This window comes from Chiloscyllium plagiosum, chromosome 19 (genome assembly GCF_004010195.1).
Source record: "Chiloscyllium plagiosum isolate BGI_BamShark_2017 chromosome 19, ASM401019v2, whole genome shotgun sequence".
Taxonomy (NCBI): domain Eukaryota; kingdom Metazoa; phylum Chordata; class Chondrichthyes; order Orectolobiformes; family Hemiscylliidae; genus Chiloscyllium; species Chiloscyllium plagiosum.
In genome coordinates, this window is record NC_057728.1 from 27,748,526 (window position 1) to 27,770,058 (window position 21,533).

The 21,533-nt window shown below is 39.4% G+C and overlaps 1 protein-coding gene across 1 annotated transcript in view; it reads left to right on the top strand.

Moving 5' to 3' along the window:
* Window positions 1-21,533, top strand: part of LOC122559430 (IQ motif and SEC7 domain-containing protein 3-like) — a 386,113-nt gene that overhangs the window by 328,026 nt on the left and 36,554 nt on the right. The window contains exon 12 of the mRNA XM_043708878.1: window positions 387-479. Coding sequence (XP_043564813.1) covers window positions 387-479 — 93 coding nt within the window. The remainder of the gene's footprint in view (window positions 1-386; window positions 480-21,533) is intronic.

A 21,533-nucleotide genomic window follows, 5' to 3' on the forward strand; every position in this document is an offset into this window, starting at 1 on the left:
AGGATTTGAACAGATTGCACTTATTGGAATATGGCCATTATTTACCACTTGTGTTTTCATTTTACTTGGTATAAGGTTATAATCAAAATCTTAGTTCAAAGTTATATTCATCTGCTGCATAGAATCTAGAAGAAGGGAATAAATTGCCAGCAGGTTGGCAGGCCAGATTTAACCCATTACTTTTAACCTAGAGGACAATTCAGTTTTCAATTTCAAAAAAAAAATCAGAGAGGAAAATGTTGTTGTGGATTTTTTTTCAGTGGCTTTGCATATCTAGCAAGTAATTTACGAAGTTGTAGGTTACAATTTATTTGAAAATCTACAAGTAAAATAGTTGTATTTAAATTCATAACAAATTCACGGTTCATTTTAAATTCCTACTACAGGGGAGCTGGAAAAACAACAAGGAGCAAAAACCCCTTCCTCAAAGAATAATGGAGCTCAGCTTGACATCCGAACCAAACCAGGATCTCCAGCAGGTCAGGCTGCTTTATTTTCTACTTGAGGGACACAAATTCAGGTACAATGGTCAACTCATTAGTTAGTGAATTGAATTAGTCTATCTAGTTTGTGGTAAAGCTACAGGGTAGCAATATGAGAAGATAAAATGAAATAAATGGATAGAAACTTCATCATCTTAAAAACCTGTCTCTCCAATAGACTGAAATCTGCTAGGTCACAGATTTTCCGGATTTTGTACTGAATATAAACCACCACTAAATTCTATTGGCCAGTCTTGTGCTTGGTTAAAGCAGAACATTGTCGTATTTTTCCCTACGCATTTTTGCTTAGGTCTATTTGCATGATGTAGTAAAGGATGCATCAGTCTTTTGCATAATCATTCATTCAGTCTTCCATTATTTTAATTTTATTCTCATTTCTTTGCATTTTTCTGATTCCACATCTCGGATTCTTAAACTTGGTTCTTTATATTAGTATTTTTCTCTCTATATTATTCACTGTCTCATGCTTTAATCTGTTCTGTCCTTCTCTTTAAATTTATCCAGAATGCGCAGATTCAATTGTTCTTTACTATAAAGCTGTAGCACAATCTTAATTCCTTAAACTAAGTGATCAAATATCATCCACATCTCAAGATGTGCCAAAGATGTAGTGGAAGTTATCTGGGCATTGTGTTCCTGCCTGAAACTGGTATTGTGCCTGTTGGCAGGATTTAACTCACTGCCTATCATTACACCATTGGGAAAATAACATTCCCACACAAGCTCCTGGCAGTTATAATCTTGGCCTTTGATGGTGTTTGTAGTGGGTATACAGTTTTAAACATCTTATATTTACACATATAAAGTATATGTGGCATAGGGCTCATTTTTCGTCTTTAGCAGTATGGTTATGATTGCCAGAATTTCCCATGTTTTTGGAAGTGGATTTGGGATGAATGGATGGGAAATCTTTGGGACAAGATGTTGGGTTGGAAATGCCACCCTTATGCACCATTTTTAAGCCTGGAATTCCTCTTTATGAGAGTGCCTGCTTTACATGCTGTGTATACAACTTGCAAGGTCATAAAAAGTAAGGGCATCGTAACTAGCAACTGTCGCATGAAAATCACATGATATGAGGATTATATAAGGTGAAATTGACAGATCTGTAGTCGTCCTGCTCTTCCGCTTCCAATCTAACTTTTCAGATCTGTAGTCAACCTTGAAAAAAGGCTTGCACTGACAGGAGTGTTTTCTTCAGCCTGAAATCATTGATTTTTGTTGTGAATAGCAAATCTGTTCAATTTATTGCAAGTACCCTGGATATATCCAAGAGTTGTCTCACATTACTTCCTGCAAACCTCCCTGTGGCGTGAGGTCTACTTCCCTTGAAGTTGGTTGGACATCAGAGGAGAAGCAGCAACTTGCTCCAGCTCAGTAACTACAGCACACAGCTGCTTTCTCTACAGCCAAATGCAACTGGCCAGGGCTGCAGTTCGAAGGAGGTTCTTGACACAGGTTTTATAGTCCCAAAGCCGGGACTCCAGGCATCATTTTGATGGCAGCAGAACTGGTCACTCCTTATTGCAGGGTGAGTGTAAGTTCAGCACAGGACCTGGCATCGGTGGTGGGCCCAGCGGTGAAGAGATGGCACCTAAAGAGTGGCAACATCTACTTTGGTGGGTCCACACAGGCGGTGGGGAGACAGTGGAGGAGGAGTGCGAGGTGGCTCAGGACCCTCTTTCAATTATATCTTTTCTCAGTGTTATTGTTGAACTATTTGAAATGGTGCTGGATTGTGGCAACTGTTGAAGCTTTTCACTGTGTTTTACTGAATTATTCACTGTAAAATACAAGTGACAATAAATCATCAATCATACCTTGGCAGTCTCAGGTTGTGCAACTCCTCTCTCCCACTAAATAGCCTCAGTGGTTGGCTCTGGGTAGAAAATGAACACTCAGTGAACACGTGATTGATGATTCCAGTGAGGAATCCTGCCACAGGGACACAAGAGAGCTACAAAAGGGCCATGTCACCATTGGGGCAACAATAAAGCAAGCTGTTGGCTTCCTGATCATAAGGGTCCACTGCCTGCAAATACCTGAAAATTCACTTCTCTCTGGCCCAGCAAGGGTCTCCCAGATAATAACGATTCGCTGTGTCCTTCACAACATGGATGTAGCAGGGCTTAAACTCTTACTTTTTTTTATTTCCATGTAGTCCTCTTACAATTTCTCAAAGGCTACTTTTTGATTTTCAGGGGCTCCTTTTTCAGTTTCACTCACTTCATACGATGATGTAGCCACTTGAGTAACAATAACCATACAGTTACAATAAATGGGTAAGATTTAAGTAGTGTGGACTGGAAGTAAAGATTCTGAATTGGGAGCAGGTTGATTTTAATATGGTGCGATATGATCTGGGCTGAATGGACTGGGAGCATCTATCTATAGGAAAATCTACATGAGGCAGTGAAGTCTTTCAAAATGAAACTGTAGGGCCAACATGTTCTGGTAAAGATGAAATGGAAATAACAATTCCAAAGAATCCTGAACAGTGAGGAATATATAAGGAAATAAGGAAAAATAAAGTAGTTTATGATATATACTGAGGGCTCAGAATATCTGAAGCCCTAGCAGCCCATTGAAATTGCCAAGGGTTACTTAAAAAAAAGAAAGTAGGAAAGTGAAGAAGGGCTATGAAAAAACATAGCGTCATAGAGATCTACAGCACGAAACAGACCCTTCGGTCCAACTCGTCCATGCCAATCAAATATCCTAAATTAATCTAGTCCCATTTGCCAGCACTTGACCCATATCGCTGTCAACCCTTCCTATTCATATACTCATTCAGCTGCCTTTTAAATGCTGTAATTGTACCAGCCTCCACCACTTCCTCTGGCAGCTTATTCCATACATGTACTACCTTCTGCGTGAAAAAGTTGCCCCTTAGGTCCCTTTTATATCTTTCTCCTCTCACCCTAAACTTATGCCCTTTAGTTCTGGACTCCCATCCCCTTCCCCCCAGGGAATTGACCTTATCTATTCACCCTATCCATGCCCCTTATGATTTTATAAACCTTGATAAGGTCACCCCTCAGCAGGTAAAAGAAAATTCAAAGACTTTTTGTAAGTATGTTAGGGACAAGAGGGTAACCAGGGATAGGGTTGGTCCCATTATAGACCAATATGGCAAATTGTGTGCAGCCAGAAGATGTAGATGAGATTTTGAATGAATACTTTGCATCTCTGTTCACTGTATGAAGCAAGATGTAGGTATAGAAATCAAAAGAAGAGTGAGATATATACTGAGTTATAGTTGAGTTGGAGGAGGGATTGTTAGTTTTGGCAGGCTTAAAACTTAATAACTCCTCAGGTCCAAATGAGATTTATCCCAAATTGCTGTGGAGAAGTAAGGGGTGAGATTGCAAGGGCCCTGACATTAATTTTTCATTCCTGTCTGGCTACAGGAGAAGTGCAAGAGGACTGGAGAACAACAAATGCGGTACCATTATGCAAGAAGGGTAGTATTAATAAATCAAGGAATGACATGTGATCGAGTCGAACATCAGTGGTAGGGAAATTTCACAAAATGTTCTGAGGTACAGAATGAATCTCCACTTGGGAGAGACATGGATTGATCAAGAACAATCAACATGACTTTGTCAGAGGGCGATCATATCTAACAGGTTTGATTGAATTCTTTGTGGCGGTGACTTGATCTGTAGACAAGGGGATGCATTGGATTCGATCTACATGAACGTCATTGGGCTTTTGACAAGATTTTGAGTGTGGGACTGGTCAAGAAGGTGACAGCTATGAGATCTGGGGGAATTTGGCAAATTGAATCCAAAATTGACTTAATAGCAGGAAAAAGGGAGTGATAGTGAAACATTTCTTTTGTGACATGAAGCCTGCATTCAGTGCTGGGTCCATTATCTGTTTGTGAGCCAGCAGTGCTAAACACTGAGGTACCGTGCCGCTTGACTGAGGTATAAAAGTTATGATGGGTATTAAGTAGTATCAATAGAAAGAAATTTTCCCATTAGTAGAGGAATCTTAACCAGGTTTATGGTAAGGAGCAAGAGTTTTAGAGGGGATTTGAGGAAGAATCTTTTATCCAGTAGATAACAGGTATCTGGAACTCACTGGAAGTGGAACTTATCGTAACATTTTAGATGTATCAAGATGAACACTTGAAACATCATTGCATTTGAAGCTATGAGCCAAGTATTGGAAAATGGATACGTAGATGCTCAATGAATACGATGAGCTGAAGAACTTCTTCCATGTTGTAAAACTCTGGGATTCTATAGTCCTCCATATTTGTGCTTATACATGGGGAGTTCAAGCTCACAGAGAAGCCAAATTAGAAAAACCCATTAATATCCCCAATAACCATCACGACTCCGTTAAGTTTAAGCCACAAAACACAGAAATGTATTAATTTCCTTGACACAACAGCATAAATAGGCACAAGATGACAGACATAAGATAGCAACAAATGCTTTATGTTCAAATCTATGACTAACAGTTCTATGCACAAATAGCTATTGCACGAAACATGTTCCATAGATGGGTAAGGTCATTGTTAAATGGATTTATGTTTGCCTCAAACACAGCCACAGTACTTCAAATAATTCATACTATGTAAGAAGATTTGAGGTGAAATAACACATAAATGCAAATCTTTACTAAATAAAACTGATCAACCTTAAAGAAATCGAAATATTATATAAGTGTTCATTTCAAAAGCATCCACTACATTTTCCATTCGTATAGTACTCCCCGTACTCCAGCAGCTTTAAACCAAGACTTCACATTAATTTGCAAGGATTTCCTTAGTGCAGTTTTTGCACTTCCAGTTAGCTGAATATTGCTCTACTGAAAGTTTAAGATTTTTTTTTCTCCCTTTGTAGACCCTGTTTTCTGTAGACCCTCATTTCCCTTTATAGCACCTCTTCTATATTTTCAGTCTCCCTCACCCAACCTTTACAGCTCCTCCCTTTGCAGTTCCTCTCTCTCCACTGCACCCTTTGCAAATCTTCGCTGCAACTTTGCAGCTTGAATTTTAGTTCAGCCATCAAGCCATGCTCCCCGGTTCCCAGCACTATGCATCCTGACCTGGCAGCTTCACTTCCCACTTTGTACAATCCCCACCCCTCCCTCTTAGGGAGCCAATCAGCAGCAAACACACTAGAAGACCAGCCTATGCTTGAAGGAACAGCTCCTCACCATTCTATTTCCAGGGGCAACCCCTTTCTCTGATTGCTCTTCACTGTGAACGATACCTCATGGGAGATTTTTCGATTCAGGGTGAATTTGTCCAATATCTCAGGCATTGCATTATAAAACCGACCGTTGTTAGTGGAAGAGGAAGGCGGAGAGTGTTGCATTAATAGAAAAAGAGTCAGGAACATGTGTATGTACATACAGAATGTATGTAACTAGCAATGTATCATTTGGCAGCAGGTAGAGTCATAGAGTCATAGAGATGTACAGCATGGAAACAGACCCTTCCGTCCAACTTGTCCATGCCAACCAGATATTCCAATCCAATCTAGTCCCATTTACCAGTACTTGGCCCATATCCCTCGAAATGCTTTCTCAAAAGCCTTTTAAATGCTGAAATTGTACCAGCCTCCACCAGTTCCTCTGACAGCTCATTCCATACATGTACCACTATCTTTGTGAAAAAGTTGCCCCTTGGGTTCCTTTTATATCTTTCTTTCTCACCCTAAACCTATGCCGTCTAGTTCTGGACTCTCCCAACCCAGGGAAAAGACCTTGTCTATTTACCCTATCCATGCCCATTCAAGATTTTATAAACCTCTATAAAGTGACCTTTCAGCCTCCAATCCATCAAGAAAAAAGGCCCCAGCCTATTCAGCCTCTTCCTATAGCTCAAATCCTCCAACCCTGGCAACATCCTTATAAATCTTTTCTGAACCCTTTCAAGTTTCACAACATCCTTCCGATAGGAAGGAGACCAGAATTGCATGCAGTATTCCAAAAGTGGCCTAACCAAAGTCCTGTACAGCTGCAATATGACCTCCCAACTCCTGTACTCAATACTCTGACCATTACAGGAAAGCATACCAAATGCCTTCTTCACTATCCTATCTACCTGTGACTCTACTTTCAGGGAATTATGAACTAGCTCTCCAAGATCTTTTTGTTCAGCAAAACTCCCCAGGACCTTATAGTTCAGAGTATAAGTCCTGATCTGATTAGCTTTTCCAAAATGTAGCACCTTGTATTTATCTAAATTAAACTCCATCTGCCAGTCCTCAGCACATTGTCCCATCTGATTAAGATCCCTTTGTACTCTGAGGTAACCTTCTTTGCTGTCCACTACTCCCTCCAATTTTAGTGTCATCTGCAAACTTACTGACTATAATCCCTACGTTCGCATCCAAATCATTTATATAAATGATGAAAAGTAGTGGATCCAGCACTGTTCCTGGTGGCACACCACTGGTCCCAGGTCTCCAGCTTGAAAGGCAACCCTCCACCACCACCCTGTCATCCAGCTTTGAGCCAGTTCTGTATCCAAATGGCTAGTCCTTCTTGTATTCCATGGGATGTAAACTTGCTAACCAGTCTACCACAAGGAACCATATTGAACGCCTTATATGAAGTCCATATAGATCATGTTTACTGATCTGCCTTCGTCAATCCTCTGTTGCTTCTTCAAAAAACTCAATCAAGTTTGTGAGACATAATTTCCTACGCACAAAGCCATGTGAACTATCCCTAATCCCAAATACATGTACACCCTGTCCCTCAGGATACCCTCCAACAACTTGCCCACCACTGATGTCAGGGTCACCGGTCGATAGTTACCTGGCTTTTCCTTACCATCTTTTAAACAGTGGCACCACGTTAGCCAACCTCCAGTCTTCCGGCACCTCTCCTGTGACTATCGATGATATAAGTATCTCAGCAAGGTGCCCAGTAATCACTTCCTTACCTTCTTAGAGTTCTAGGGTACACCTGATCAGGTTCTGGGGATTTATCAACTTTTATGTGTTTCAAGACAAACAGCACCTCCTCCTCTGCAATATGGACATTTTTCAAGATGTCACCATCTCTTTCGCCATATTCCATATCTTCCATGTCCTCCTGTACAGTCAACACTGATGCGAAATACTCGTTTAATATCTTCCCAATCTCTTGCGACTCCCCACATAGGCTGCTTTGCTGATCTTTGAGGTGCCCTTTTCTCCCTAGTCAGTGCCCAGCCCCTCCTGCAAGCCTCATGCCCTCCAAGAGCCTTTACCACAAAGTATCTGATAGCTCATTCCCAACTCCCCTGCATGAGGAGACCCATCATGAGCTTAATCTCCAACTGTTCTTTCTCACCAAAAGCAGGAAAACAAATGGCTGCATTGTAGTGTACCATTCAGCCACAAGCTGAGGCTTCAATCAATGCTGATGCAACTGGCAGTGATGTTCATTAGTATAGGGCAGCATGCACTACCTTGTCTACCTTGAGTGAGTCTCCATGAGTGCGGCTACTCTGACTGTCAATGTTGTCATGAATACAGACATTGCAGCACTCATGCTAAAATGCTGCATTTTCTGTGCAAGGGTCACTGCCCCCCTGACCCTTGTCACTGCACCTGAATAATGACTACTCAGCTCCTTTACCTTTGTAGAGGCCACAGTGGTCCAATTCAGTGACAAATCCCATCACAGAACCACTCAGAGCTTTAACAGGTTCTTTCTCTTAATGAGAACAGATTGTCTGAGAAATCAATTTGAAAATCTTGGTCAATTGCTGGTGAGATTCTTTGCTGTATGTTGGTAGCTTCATCAGGCTTGTCACCTAACTCTGAGCAGAATGCCCACTGGCTGCTGTTTACCAGAACATTCCAATCATCACTGCCCAACTCTCAAACTATCAGAAATGAAACATCCCTTTTATCGAAGGAAAATTTCTAATTTAAGGCGTTATGGCATGGCTAAGAAAAGTTCATCTGCACTTGGATATTTCAGGCAGCTGAAACCACAGAAATCTGGAGGTCTTATTATAGGAGCTGATGGATTGGAGTATGATATTTGCGAAGGACTAGAGGAAGAGGAGAAGCTTTCTGACAGAACAGGTGTAGATGGAATTATTGAGGATATCAGCAGCAAGATTATGGGGCCTCCAACCTGGAAAGAGTGCACTGAGGATAAGAATGATTGTTGTGAATGGCAGAAGACTTTGAGATGCCAAAGCCCCATTTATTGACTTGTCCAGCGTTCCCCAGCACAGTAGGGTTCACATCAATATACATTGCAGAACCACTTATTCCTCCTTCTGCAGCTTCCTCGTTCAAACATTCAAAACTCACATTCACCATCTCCCTATTGCCCTTGTGCACTCATACTTCACAAATACCCTCCAAACATTTTGACCTTCCATCTTTTCCACACAAACCCTTACCTGAAAACCATCTCCAAGAAAACTGAAAGCTATCTCCAAGACTTTTTAACTCTTCTTACCCTGACCCTATTCCAATGGCTTAGAAACAACCTTCTCCTTGTACCTGTGTAGCAAGTAGATGATTCAGTGAGGTGTTAAAAATGTCAGATGCTGTTTTCACCAGAACCATCCAGCAAGAAGAGAGCAGAAATTGGGAATGCTCTCTTGGTCCAAACAGGTTGGCTACTTGTGAAGTGAGCTAAGCTCTCATTTAAAGCTTTGAACTGTTCATTACAATAGGGGGATTTATTAGTTACTAGAATTTGTAAATTACACTTTCAGCTCTCAGAAATTACCTTGAAATTGATTTTAAACATTTCTATTGAGAGAACAAATTTCTTTATCATTCTTCCAACATAAACTTAATGGTATTTCACATTAAGTAAATACCTATTAGTATGCAGTTTGACTGCATGAACAAATGTGCAGCATGCAACCAGGATTACAAAGGAATGGATGCTACTGTGGAAATCAAGGGACAAAGTGGGTTTAAATTCACTTAGCTCAGATAGTTCCATATGAATGTAAAATTAAATAACATGAAATAACATTGATTACATTGATAGATATATTAAAAGGTAGGTCTGAAAACCAATAAGGGAAATTCCTAGGCAGGATAACAGAGTTTAGATGTAATAAACAGAAACTTTCTCTCAGAGCTTTACTGTCACAGTGTATGCCTTTTAGCCCTAACAATGTCCCAGCTTGAGGTCATCCTGATTCATTGGCTTGGCCTTCGGCCAAGTAAAGCAGACTAGGTCAGAGGGTACTATCTTCACCAACATGTTAAAATGCATCCTGCCTCCTCAAAGCGGGTTGCCTGCTCACCACTCCCTCATCTCCATGAAAATTAGAAGTTGGCACATTAGAATCAGCATTCTGACACATTCAGGATATTTTCTGATTTAATTCCTCACCTGCTCCCAATGCCATGCACTCATCCATATTAATGCTACAGGAACAGAAGGAGGCCATTTGACCTCTCAAGCCTATTCCACTGTTCCACTCATACCTCAATTCCAAGTTTCTAAACCAACCCATGAGCACTAGATTTCTCCAATGTGCACAAGTAAATTTATCTGTGTAAATCATCAATGATTGAGCATCCTAACCTCTCTGGATAGACATTACCAAACATTCACAACTTTCATTACTGAACACATCTTTCTTTATCTCAATTATAAACAGCCAATCCTTTATTCCAATGTGACTCCTATTACTGGACTTCCCCAATCATGGAAACTGCCCTGCAAACTTTGAGGAGGCAGGATGCATTTAAATATGTTAGTGAAGCTAGTACCCTCTGACCTAGTCTGCTTTGCTTGACTGAAGGCCAAGCCAATGAATCAGGATGACCTCAGGCTGGGACATTGTTAGGGCTAAAAGGCATACACTGTGACAGTAAAATGTTACATTTTTCTATATACCCACCATAAAAAAGCCTCTTATGGGGTCATAAAGTCATAGAGAATGGAAACAGACCTTCGGTCCAACTAGAACATGCCGACCATGTTACTAAACTAAACTAGTCCCATTTGCCTTTATTTGGTCCATATCCCTGTAAAACTTTTCTTATCATGTACCTATCCAAATGTCTTTAAATGTTGTAACTGCACCTGCATCTGCCATTTCTTCTGGCAGTTCATTCCACATGCGAATTACTCTCTGTGTGAAGAAGTTGTTCCTCATGTCCTTTTTAGAACTTACTGCTCTCACCTTAACAACATGCCCCCTAGTTTTGAACTCTCCCACCCTAGGGAAAAGACCCTTGCTATTCACTTTATCTATGCTTCTCATGATTTTATAAATGTCCATAGAGAGTGGTCCATGTGTGGAGTGAACTGTCAGAGGAAGTGGTAGTCACCCCTCAACCTCCTAAGCTCCAGTGAAAAAAGTTCCGGCCTATCCAGCCTATTTTATAACTTCATTGATTTCAATGATGAAACTTTCAGTTGCCTCAGTATCTGTATTGTTTTGGGAGTTCTGTGTTTCCACTTCGCTTTTTGTGAAAAACTGCTTTCTAAATCTAAATGGCTGAGCTCTCAGTTTAAGATTATGCCCCTTTGAGGTTTCCTCAACAGGAACAATTTTCTACGTCTGTCCCAGAAGATGGATCCTCATAATTTGACCCCAGTATCATTCTGGCAACTCTCTGCTGTACCTGCTTCAACCTATTTATATCCATCTGCGGACTCTTTGTATCATCCTCACCATTTACCTTCCCATCTTTTCTTGTTTCATCCACAATATATTCACTTTCCTTATCCAAGTCAATATATTGTTTGTAGTTGGAGCCCAACACTGGTCCCTGTAGCACAGCACTAGTTCCAGGCTGTCCGCTCTATTCCTAATTTCTGTCTCTGTTCGATAGTCAATCCTGTAGCCATGTTAATTTACTACCTCCAATACCATTTGGCTCTTACTAAGTAGTTTAACCTGTGTTATCTTAATAATAACCCTCTGAAAATCCCAATATATTACACTGCTTCCATTTTATCTATCTTGCTTGTTACCTCCTCAAAGAATATGAGTAAAATTGTAAGCCGTGATTTCCCTTCATGAAGTCATGTTGAATCTGCTTGAATTTCTAAATCCTCTGCTAATACGTACTTTAAATAGGCTCTAACATTATCCCAATAACAGATAGTAAGCTAACTGGCCTTTACTCACCTGTTTTTTTGTTTCCTTTTTAAATATATTATATTACAACCAGTCTCTGGGCAAGGTTCCCAACTTAATTACTGCACTAGATGGGATACCGCCAATTGCCAAGCCCCCAGCTGAGAAGGAATGAACAACTCCCCTTCTTTACTCACCCCATGTCCTTGGTTCGTCACAAGGCTAATTTAAAAAGGGTCCCATTACTTGTGGATGCCTTACTTTTAAATCAAATGACTTTGTTTTAAAAGGAACCAATTTAACCAAGTCTTCTTGACTTAAAAAAAGATTGAGTGATCAGTTACTAAGTCAAGAAGAGATAACAACACAACATGCATAAATATAAATTAGAAATGAGAGGTAAGTCAAAAAAGGATACAAGTTAAAAAAAGACATCTAATCAGTTTCCGAGTTCCATGAAGAGTAGACAATGTAGATACTATGGTGGTTATGGATGATACTGATAACAGTGATGTTGGCATGCAAGCAGTTGATTTTGAGATTCTTGGCTTTTCAAGTCGGCTGAAAGGTCTTAATCTTATTTCCTTTCAACTGCAGTTACATTTGCTTCCTGATTTCCAGCACAGAGAGAGCATTCCTTTCTTCTTACCCACAGCACAGGGATGACAAGGGGTTTTCTCACCTTCATCCATTAGTGCACATAGATCAGTGTGGAAATTGGCCTTTAATCCCCATTCTTGAGTATTCTTGAGGGGGAAACACAAGCGTATCTTTTGCCCAGGCAGCTGTTTTTATTCCCATCATATTCATAGCTTGAGGTATCTCACAAGACATTGCAGTTTCTTTCTCACTTTGAAGTCCTTCCCTTTGAATCTTCATTGTCACAGATGGTCAAGTATGACATTCCATGATCTCTCTCAAGGCTGGAGATTATCCAGAGAAGCCTTCTAGGCAGACTTTGAATTTCATTGCTCAGAATTTACTTCTTCAGTGAGTTTTTTCTTTGGCTGTATGTCTTCTCATTAAAAAAAAACCATGTAACGAAAAGCACACTATCTCTGTGGGTGACTCATAGCTATGATTCATTGTCAAGTAAACATGAACATCTAAATCCTTTGGTACCTGCACAGCTCCTTGACTTGTGCCATTACAATATATCAGTTTGTCTTTCTCAGGTCTGGAGTAGACAACCTCACAATTTATTATATTTAAGTCCACGGTGCCTTAGTTTTGCCCACTTGTTCATCTATATTCTATTTCCATGTAAATTTCTGCATGCATTTAACAACCTATCACACCTTCTAACTGCAACTTCTCTATTCCTTCATGCAAGTTGGTAATATATATGAAGGCAAGCTGCTGTTCAGTAGAGATACGTGCAGAGCACCATTTGTCACATCTCATCAATCAAAGTGCATTCTGGTTTCTAATTTTCAGCCCATATAATAGGATGATCTTCAATTCCAAGTACTTGTCCCTGTAGTTAATTTTCATGAAATCTTATTAAACACTTTCTGAAAGTCCAAAATGGCATCTATAGGCCCTCCCCTAACCATGACCTTCTCAAAAAAATCAATTAGATCAGTCAATGCCAACCTGTTCCTCACAAATCCACATGAATATCATGTGTGTCTGCAATCAACACCAGGAAGGTTTTGATTATTGTTTCTGTCCTATCAGATCCATAAATAGATGATCCTAGATTGTAAAATACTTCATCAATGCAGTTAATTGATCTTAAATAATCAACCCTTTGTACTGTTAGAAACAAGAGCCTGTGAATTCTGTAGAGTTTGTCAGGTCTGTGGAATGATTGCTACATGAGGAGCAGAGTTACATTGTGTTGCTAGTAAGCTTTACTGGTTATGGAATCTGTATAGAGAGTGAAATTGGTCAATTTACATAAATGTGAGGTGATATATTTTGGAAGGTCAAGTTTAGGTGGAAATTATATTATGAATGGCAGAATCCTTAAGAGTATTGATGTCCAGAGGGATCTGGATGTCCACAAATCATTGAGGGCAGGAGCAGTAGTAAAAAAAGATTTATTTCTTGCCTTCATTGGAAGGGGTTTGGAGTATAATGATAGGCAAGTTATGCTGAAGGTCATAGAACTTTAGTTAGGCCACACTTGGAACATGGTGTACAGTTCAGGTCTCCACACTACCAGAATGACAGGAAGCTTTGGAGAGGGTATAGAAAAGGTTTACCAGGTATGAGGGATTTTAGCTGGCTAGACTAGGTTTGTTTTCACTGGAACAAAGGAGGTTGAGGGGAGATCTAATAGAGATTTATAAGATTGTGAATGGCATGCATAGAGTGGAAAGTTTGAGGCTTTTTCCCAGGATGGAGGGGTCAATTACTAGGGGGCACGGTTTAAGGTGCAGAGAAGAGATGTGCGGGGCAAGTTTTTCACACAAAGGATGATGAGTGTCTGAAACGTGTTGCCAGAGGAGGTGGTGGAAGCTGACACAATAGCAGCATTCAAGAAGCACCTGGATGAAAACATGAATAAGAAGGAAATACGGATCCTGTAAGTGAAGACACTTCTAACATGGAAGGGTAAAATGTGTTGGAGGCTTGGTGAGCCAAAGGGCCTGTTCCTGTGCTATATTGTTCTTCATTCTTTACTGTTAGATTTATCTAAATATTTATATGCTGATCTTAATCTATGTAGTTGGTGAAATTCATTAACTTATGCTGCTTATGGCCTCTAGAATTCATTGCCCAGTTTCTAAAGTAATACTAAAAAACTAAGGATTAAGTTAATTTTTTACTTCATTCATGGGATGTGAGCATTGCTGAAAAGGTCAGCATTGTTGCTCATCACTAATCCCCTTGAAAAGTCATTGGGGAGCAACTTGCTTTAATCACTGCAGTTCACATGGTGGCAGCACATCCACTGTACAATTGGGAAGAGTATTTCCGGGTTTTAATCCTGAGACAGAGAAGGAACAGCTCTTTAGTCCCAACTCAAAATAATGTGTGGTTCTGAGAGCGACTTTCAAATAGTGCTGTTCCTGTGAAAGTTCTGCCCCTTTCCATCTAAGTGGTAGAAGTTGAAGGTTTGATTAGTGCTCTTGAAGGAGTCTAGATGAATTGCTGCATTGCATTTGTAGATAGCACACGCTGATGCTACTGTATGCCAGTGAGAGAGTGAAGTTTTAGATGGTGGATATGGCTGCCAGTCAAGCACATGGCATTGTTTGAGTGGTACTTGAGGTACTTGCATGTTGTTGGAACTGCATCCAAACATGTAGATATAGAATGTTCCATCACAATCCTGATTGTGCCTTGTATTTGGTGGACAGGCTTTGGAGAGTCCAGAGGTGAGTTACTTTCCACAAAATTCTAAGCCTCTTACCTCTTTTTGTAGACAAAATTTGTGATTTGTCCAGTCAAGTTTCTCTCCAAAGAGGTTGATGGTGGGGAATTCAGTGATGGTCATGTCATTATGAACTCCCAGTCTACATAGAGCTTTTTCCCTGATTCTCATTGACACAGGGCTTCTTGATACTTGGCCAAATTATACCTCGATGTCAAAAGCAATCACTTGCACATCGGTGTGACGTTAGTTCTTTTGTACATGTTTGGACCTAGGCTATAATGCCATCTGGAGCTGTGTGGTCCTTGCAGCAACAGAGCATCACTATGCAGGGTATTATTGTGTGCATACTTGATGACATAATCTATCATCATTTTTCTGGTGATGAATACGGAGTAGTAATTAGCTGGATTGGGTTCGTCCTGTTTTGTTTGGGCTGGAAACACCGAGACGATTTTTCAAATTATGTGGTAGATGTCAGCTGTATGCTACATGGGCATGGTCAGATCTAGAGTACAAGACTTCAGTACCGCAGTCAGGATGTTGTCAGGCCATAACACTTTGCAGTATCGAGTATGTTGACCTATGAAACTTTTTAATTTTACTTAGGGTAATTACTTGCTGCTTCAGTTCTTTTGGTGTATGCTGCAAGTAAGGACATTGCAAACAAGAATTACTCCTGGGAGGTTCAATATTTTCAGACTATTGGTTCAAGTCAGTGAGTTTAATTAATATTAGGAGATTATTGTGAAGTCTCAGTGCAGAAATTTCTCAATTTTATTTGTAAAGGATTCAAACTGTTAAAGAAGTGCTGAAACATACTTTTTTGTGCTACGGGGAAATATTTAACTGTGGTCTTTTAACTGTGTTTAGAGGCAAGATTCTATTAGTTTAATAATAAGGCTAAGATAAGGCACTCCAAGCATGGAAATGAACCTGTCCCTTGTGCTTATACAACTTATTCTTTGCTGAAATTTGAAGATAAAGAAACCTGTTATTGTGCAAGAGTGCCAGGAAATTCATTCCCATTCTTTGTTACGGTTTTAGAATACTAAAAAGATTAATTCCAATCAGGGAAAATGGTATTAATTTGGTTTTGAATAGAGCTGGGCAAGATGAACTCTGTCAAGATTAATCAACATTAAGGAATTTTTTTTCACACGAAAACCTTACAAGCACTGACACATTTGATATAGGGGACAAGAAAAGATCGATAAGGCTTGATGGAAATGAAATCATTCTCCCTGAGAAAAGGATTACATTTTCTGTATTGTAGTGCTTCTCTGTACAACACTCAAACCATTTACTATTTTTCATTTAATTGTGGTATGTTAGAGGCGACTAAGTATATTCGGATTTTCTCAATACTCATGCATTTAGCAACAATTTTTGCCTCTTAAGTCCATTTAGATATGAACAACTATCATTTGAAAAATATCCATCACTAGAATGGCTCAACCTGAGAAATATTACAGATTTCAGCCACACAGCTTGGTTAGGTCTGATTCTCTTTAAAATTCACAATTTAATACAAAAGTGAATGGATTTCTTTTTCACAAATGTAATTTTATACTGACACAGTGGGATATGTAGACTAATGTAGACTAATGGAAACGTACACCATAATGATATAGAAATGTCACAGTCACATGACTGAGTAGGGAGACTTGGAAGGGAATAGAAGCTTTAAACTCCTGGGAAGATTAAATGTGTATAGAGATCGAGCTGTAAATAAAGAGTTCTTACAGAAAAGTAATATACTTGTGGGAGATTAAACAGTGCTAGATTCCAAGCACAACAAAACATGATGGCACATTTTAAAATTAAAGCAGCAAAGTTAATGATTGAATGAAGAAGAGCCAAAAATATTTTGTTAAGACCCACTAAGATATTGGGAACACTGTGGGAGCAGCAGAAAGCTGGAAAACTGACCCATCGACTGATTCAACAGTGAGTATTGATCTGCAGCCAGGAGCAAAGGTCAGACAGAGTAGTGGTTGTTGTACAAGCTCCAGAGTTCAGGAGAGGCATGGAAGCTAACCTACCCTTCATAGAAACATTCCAGGCCACTGAGGGACCACATCAAGCCCAGTAATAAGAGAATTGGAAGAAATGATTCACCAGGTACGGAACTACACCAGGATTACATGAGAAAGGCCAAAAAGAACCATGTCAACATTGATAACATACTAGCAGGGTGCAGCATTAATATAATACAGCATTGTACAAAAAGCCACTACAGACATTTGACACACAATTCAGTGTTCACTGAAATTTAATGATTGAATGGGCAAAGTTTTGACGAAGGAAGCAAGAGCCAGGGGAAAGCATAGATTTGTTTGTTAAAAATCTTTATTGACTAGCAGAGAAGTGTGCTTATGGAATGGCTGAAACCAGAATTGATTTGTGACCAGACTCAAGACAGAGTGGCAGACAAGACCTGATCATTCTTAGTGTAAGCCAGGGAAGGATTAGCGCTTCAATATGTAATACGTGTCATTAGGCAAACTGAATTCTTGAACCAGAACTGGTTGTTCATTTGAGAGGCCATGGATAGGCTATAGGGAAAAATAAATCAAGCAAGCCCATTAAATTCATAGGCAGCAAAAGGAGAAAACATGCAAAAACCTCAGCCTGCTAAATGGACAAAACAATCTGCCAACCATCATCTTAAAGTGTGGCAGGATCTCGACACAGAAATGTGAAGGTCGTCCAGCAGGGGGACAAAGGGTCACAAATGTGGCAAAATCTTTTAAAGCAGCCCATCATTCCAAAATAAGATCACATTCAGTTAAAGGAGAAAGTCCTTAAGCCAATGCCACATTAAGAGGTTGTAAAACCACACAAACAAAAGAATACTTCTTGGAAGAAATTAATGATAAAAAGAACAAATACTGAAGTGTCAAACGAGGAGTAAATAGGCACTCCACAGGATTTAAACTAGATAGCGAAGCAGGAGTTTCAGTATTATTAGATTAAATTAAATGGCTAAAACAAATTAAATTGTAACCAGCATTAATGGAATTGTAGGATCCAGAAGGAATTTTATTAAAAGTAAAAGGTGGGGTCATGGAGAAGGTCAGATATAAAAGAAAGAAAATCTCAGAATCTCAGTGTCATTTAGAATCAAATATATCGTCTACTAAAAAGGAGAGTATACTTATGCTCACTAATCCCTTCATCAAAAGGACAAGTGTGTTCCTGTCTACCCTATCTATGCCTCTCAATTTTATACATCTAAATCGTGTACACCTTCAGTCTTCTGTACTCCAAGGAAAACAATCCCAGTCTATCAAATTGCTCTTCATAACTAAAATTCTCCAGCCCAGGTAACATCCTGATCAATCTCCTCCGCCTCCTCTCCAGTGCAATCATATCCCTCCAAAACTGCACACAATACTTTAGCTGTGGCCTATCCAACATTTTATACAGTTCCAGTATAATCTACTTGCTCTTTTATCGCTATGCCTCAGATAATTAAGGCAAATATCCTATATGGCTTCTTAACCACTTAATATAGCTGTCCTGCTAAGGAACTGGTGAATATGTACATGAAGGTCCCTCTGATTCTTCATGCTTCCCAGAGTCCTGATAATGTCTGAGATTTCAGATGAAAGTAATGATATAGTATGCCACATGGTTGACATACTGAAACATGAATTCACAAAGGAGTAACATGATCAATGAGTAAGAATGGTGATGCAGTCCTACAGAATGCACATCTAATATTTAATGGGAAGCTCCAGTTTGCAAAATCTAAGATAGAATTTTTGGGCAGGCACATCACTCCAGCTAATTGAATCACAGTTGATCCACAAAAAATGAAAATGATAAGAGAATTTCCGCCTTGAAGAAATGTCACAGAATCTCAGCTATTCCTTGTTATGCTCAATCAAGTGAGCTCATTTCTTCCATACTTTATGGAATTTAACAAGCCTTGAGACAACTTGTAAGGAAGATTCAAGAAAGGTCCTGGATCAACAAAAAATGAAAATGCTTTTGAAAGAAATCAAATAGTTCCTGATCTCTTCAGAAATTTTACCTGATTATGGTCAACATTTACTGATTACAGTAATGACAGTTACATCATTTATATTTTTGGGACTTTTGGATATAAAAAGATGGAACTATAGATCAAAATCAGTCTACCATGCCTCTATAGATAGGTCACAGAAATAGATAGCGATATGCCATGTTTTAGAAAGATGTTTCAGCAGTACAGCAGGAATGTGAAAATATTTCAGATTATGTGATAGGATTACCTTTCAAAATTGAACCTGACCATAAATCACGGGTTGTCTTCTCGGCATGAACGATATTATTAAAATGCAATCCAGGGTTCAGTGGTTCAGATTGAGTCTAGTCAGGTGTTATGAAGATGTGGGTGTACTGTATCTTTAAGAGAGTTAAAAGCTATCAGAACTACCTGACAGCACCAAGTGTTCGGAACAAGATATAATGTAACATGTGGTCCAGCAGCTAGGATAGTTTGTTACCTGAAGACTGAAACAATTTTGAATGAGGCCAATTGATTTAAATTATAGCCAAAAAAAAACTCCAATCAAGTTTGAATTTAGAATATTGACAATATTAAAAGCAAATGACACAATCTGATGCTTTGGGGGTATAAGACCGGGGAAAATTGAACAGTTGCGAGAGAACTGCCGAAAGACCAACAGATGTAGGCTGCTAGTCAGAACTCTGAGAGGTTTAAAGAAGGAGTTCAAACAGAGAAAAATATCAACACAGACCTGGAAAGTAATTGTGCAGAGAAGATTTGACTGCTGGCTGGTTTTGAAATTTGAATTAATCGGGGGTTTTATTGGACCAGTATTATAGAAGGAAAAATAAATGATAAGTTAGAGGAAAGAGTTGTAAATAGTTGTTAGTTAATTATTCTCTGCTATACTTTAAGAAATAAAGTTAAATTTTACTTTAAATAGTTCTTGGCCTCTCGAGTTTTCACAGATTACTGTTTGAGATGAATCTTCTCTGTGTTGCTGGTTTAAATTAAGCAGGAGGATTTACCCCAGATAGTAACACAGATATGAATAATTTATTGAGTATGTCCAGGGGAAATACCAAACAACAACCAACGCCCTCTCAAGGATACCAATGATTAGAATAAATGCTGAGGTTTTGCCCTTCATTGAGGAGTTTTCAGCCTACATTTCAGAACTTACTAAGCACTTTGCAGTTATTGAAAGGAAGTGCAGGATCTCAGAGAGGCCCAGGCACATGATGAAGAGTGACTTCAAAGTCAGAACTATTATTTGGAAGGCTCGCCAAGATCTAGTAAGAAACAGTCCAAACGAAATTACACAAGCACTTCTTTGTCATGGATGATTTGCTTGTCTTCAATGAGAGATTAGTAATACCAAGAGCTCTTCAACTTGAGATTCTTCACCAAAGACATTTGGAAATTACAATGTGTTGTACAAGAGCACAATTAGAGTCGTAGAGATAGAGTTGTACGGCATGGAAATAGACCTTTCAGTCCAACATATTTGTGCAGACCAGACATCCTAAACTGATCTAGTCCCATTTGCCAGCATTTGGCCCATTATCCCTCTAAACCCTTCTTATTCACGTACCCATCTAGAAGCCTTTTAAATGTTGTAATTGTACCAGCCTCCACCACCACCTTTGGCAGCTCGTTTCATACACGCACCACACTCTGCATGTAAAAATTACTTTTAAATCTTTTCCATCTCACCTTAAAGCTATGCCTTCTGGTTATGGACTCCACCACCCAAGGGGAAAGACTTTGTCTATTTACACTATCCATGATTTTATAAACCTCTATAAGGTCACCCCTCAGTAGGTAAAATGAAATTCAAAGGCTTCTTCTAAGTAGGAAAGGCTGTTCATTCTAACCATTGTGTAACTGCTTCTGCTAAAAGTCCTGATATTGCTGATCCCATAGGCATCCCGTTGATTTGTTTGTAGGTGTTATCATTGAAGATGAAATGGATTGTGAGGCACATGTCTAGTAGTTTCAGGATACTGTCTTTGCTGGTGGAGTTGGTGTTGTCAGGTGTTTCTGTCCTTGGTTCTTCTAGCAGTGAGGCCAGTGTTTATTGATCTTCTAATAAAATCACTCAAATCTACTTGATCCATAGGATTTGAATATTGGTGTAGCAGTCAAGCAAATGAGTGCGGTCAGATTTGCAGATTACCAGTTGATTTCACCTGTTCTCGAACAAATAAGCACAAATTAAGAGGAAGAGTAGGCCATTTGGACCTTGAAGATGGCCCTGCCTTTCAGCAAGAGCATGGCTGATCTGATTACTTCATATTTTGTTTTACCCCCATAACCTTTCTTTATTGCTTATCAATAATCTGTCTACTTCTGCCTTAAAAATATGTGAAGTCTCTACTTCTACACCTTTTGCAGGAGAGTTCCCAGGACTCTAAACCCTCTGTGAGAAAATTATTTTGCTTTGTCTCAGATTTAAATGGATGATTTTTAAACATTGTTCTAGAATCTCCCAGAAGAGGAATCTTTTCATATCCTTATCAGTATTTTGTATGCTTCAATTAAGTTGCCCGCTTCCTCTTCTACTTTTCAGCAGATATGGTTAGATTAGATTACTTACAATGTGGAAGCAGGCCCTTCGGCCCAACAAGTCCACACCGACCAGCCGAAGCACAACCCACCCAGACCCATTCC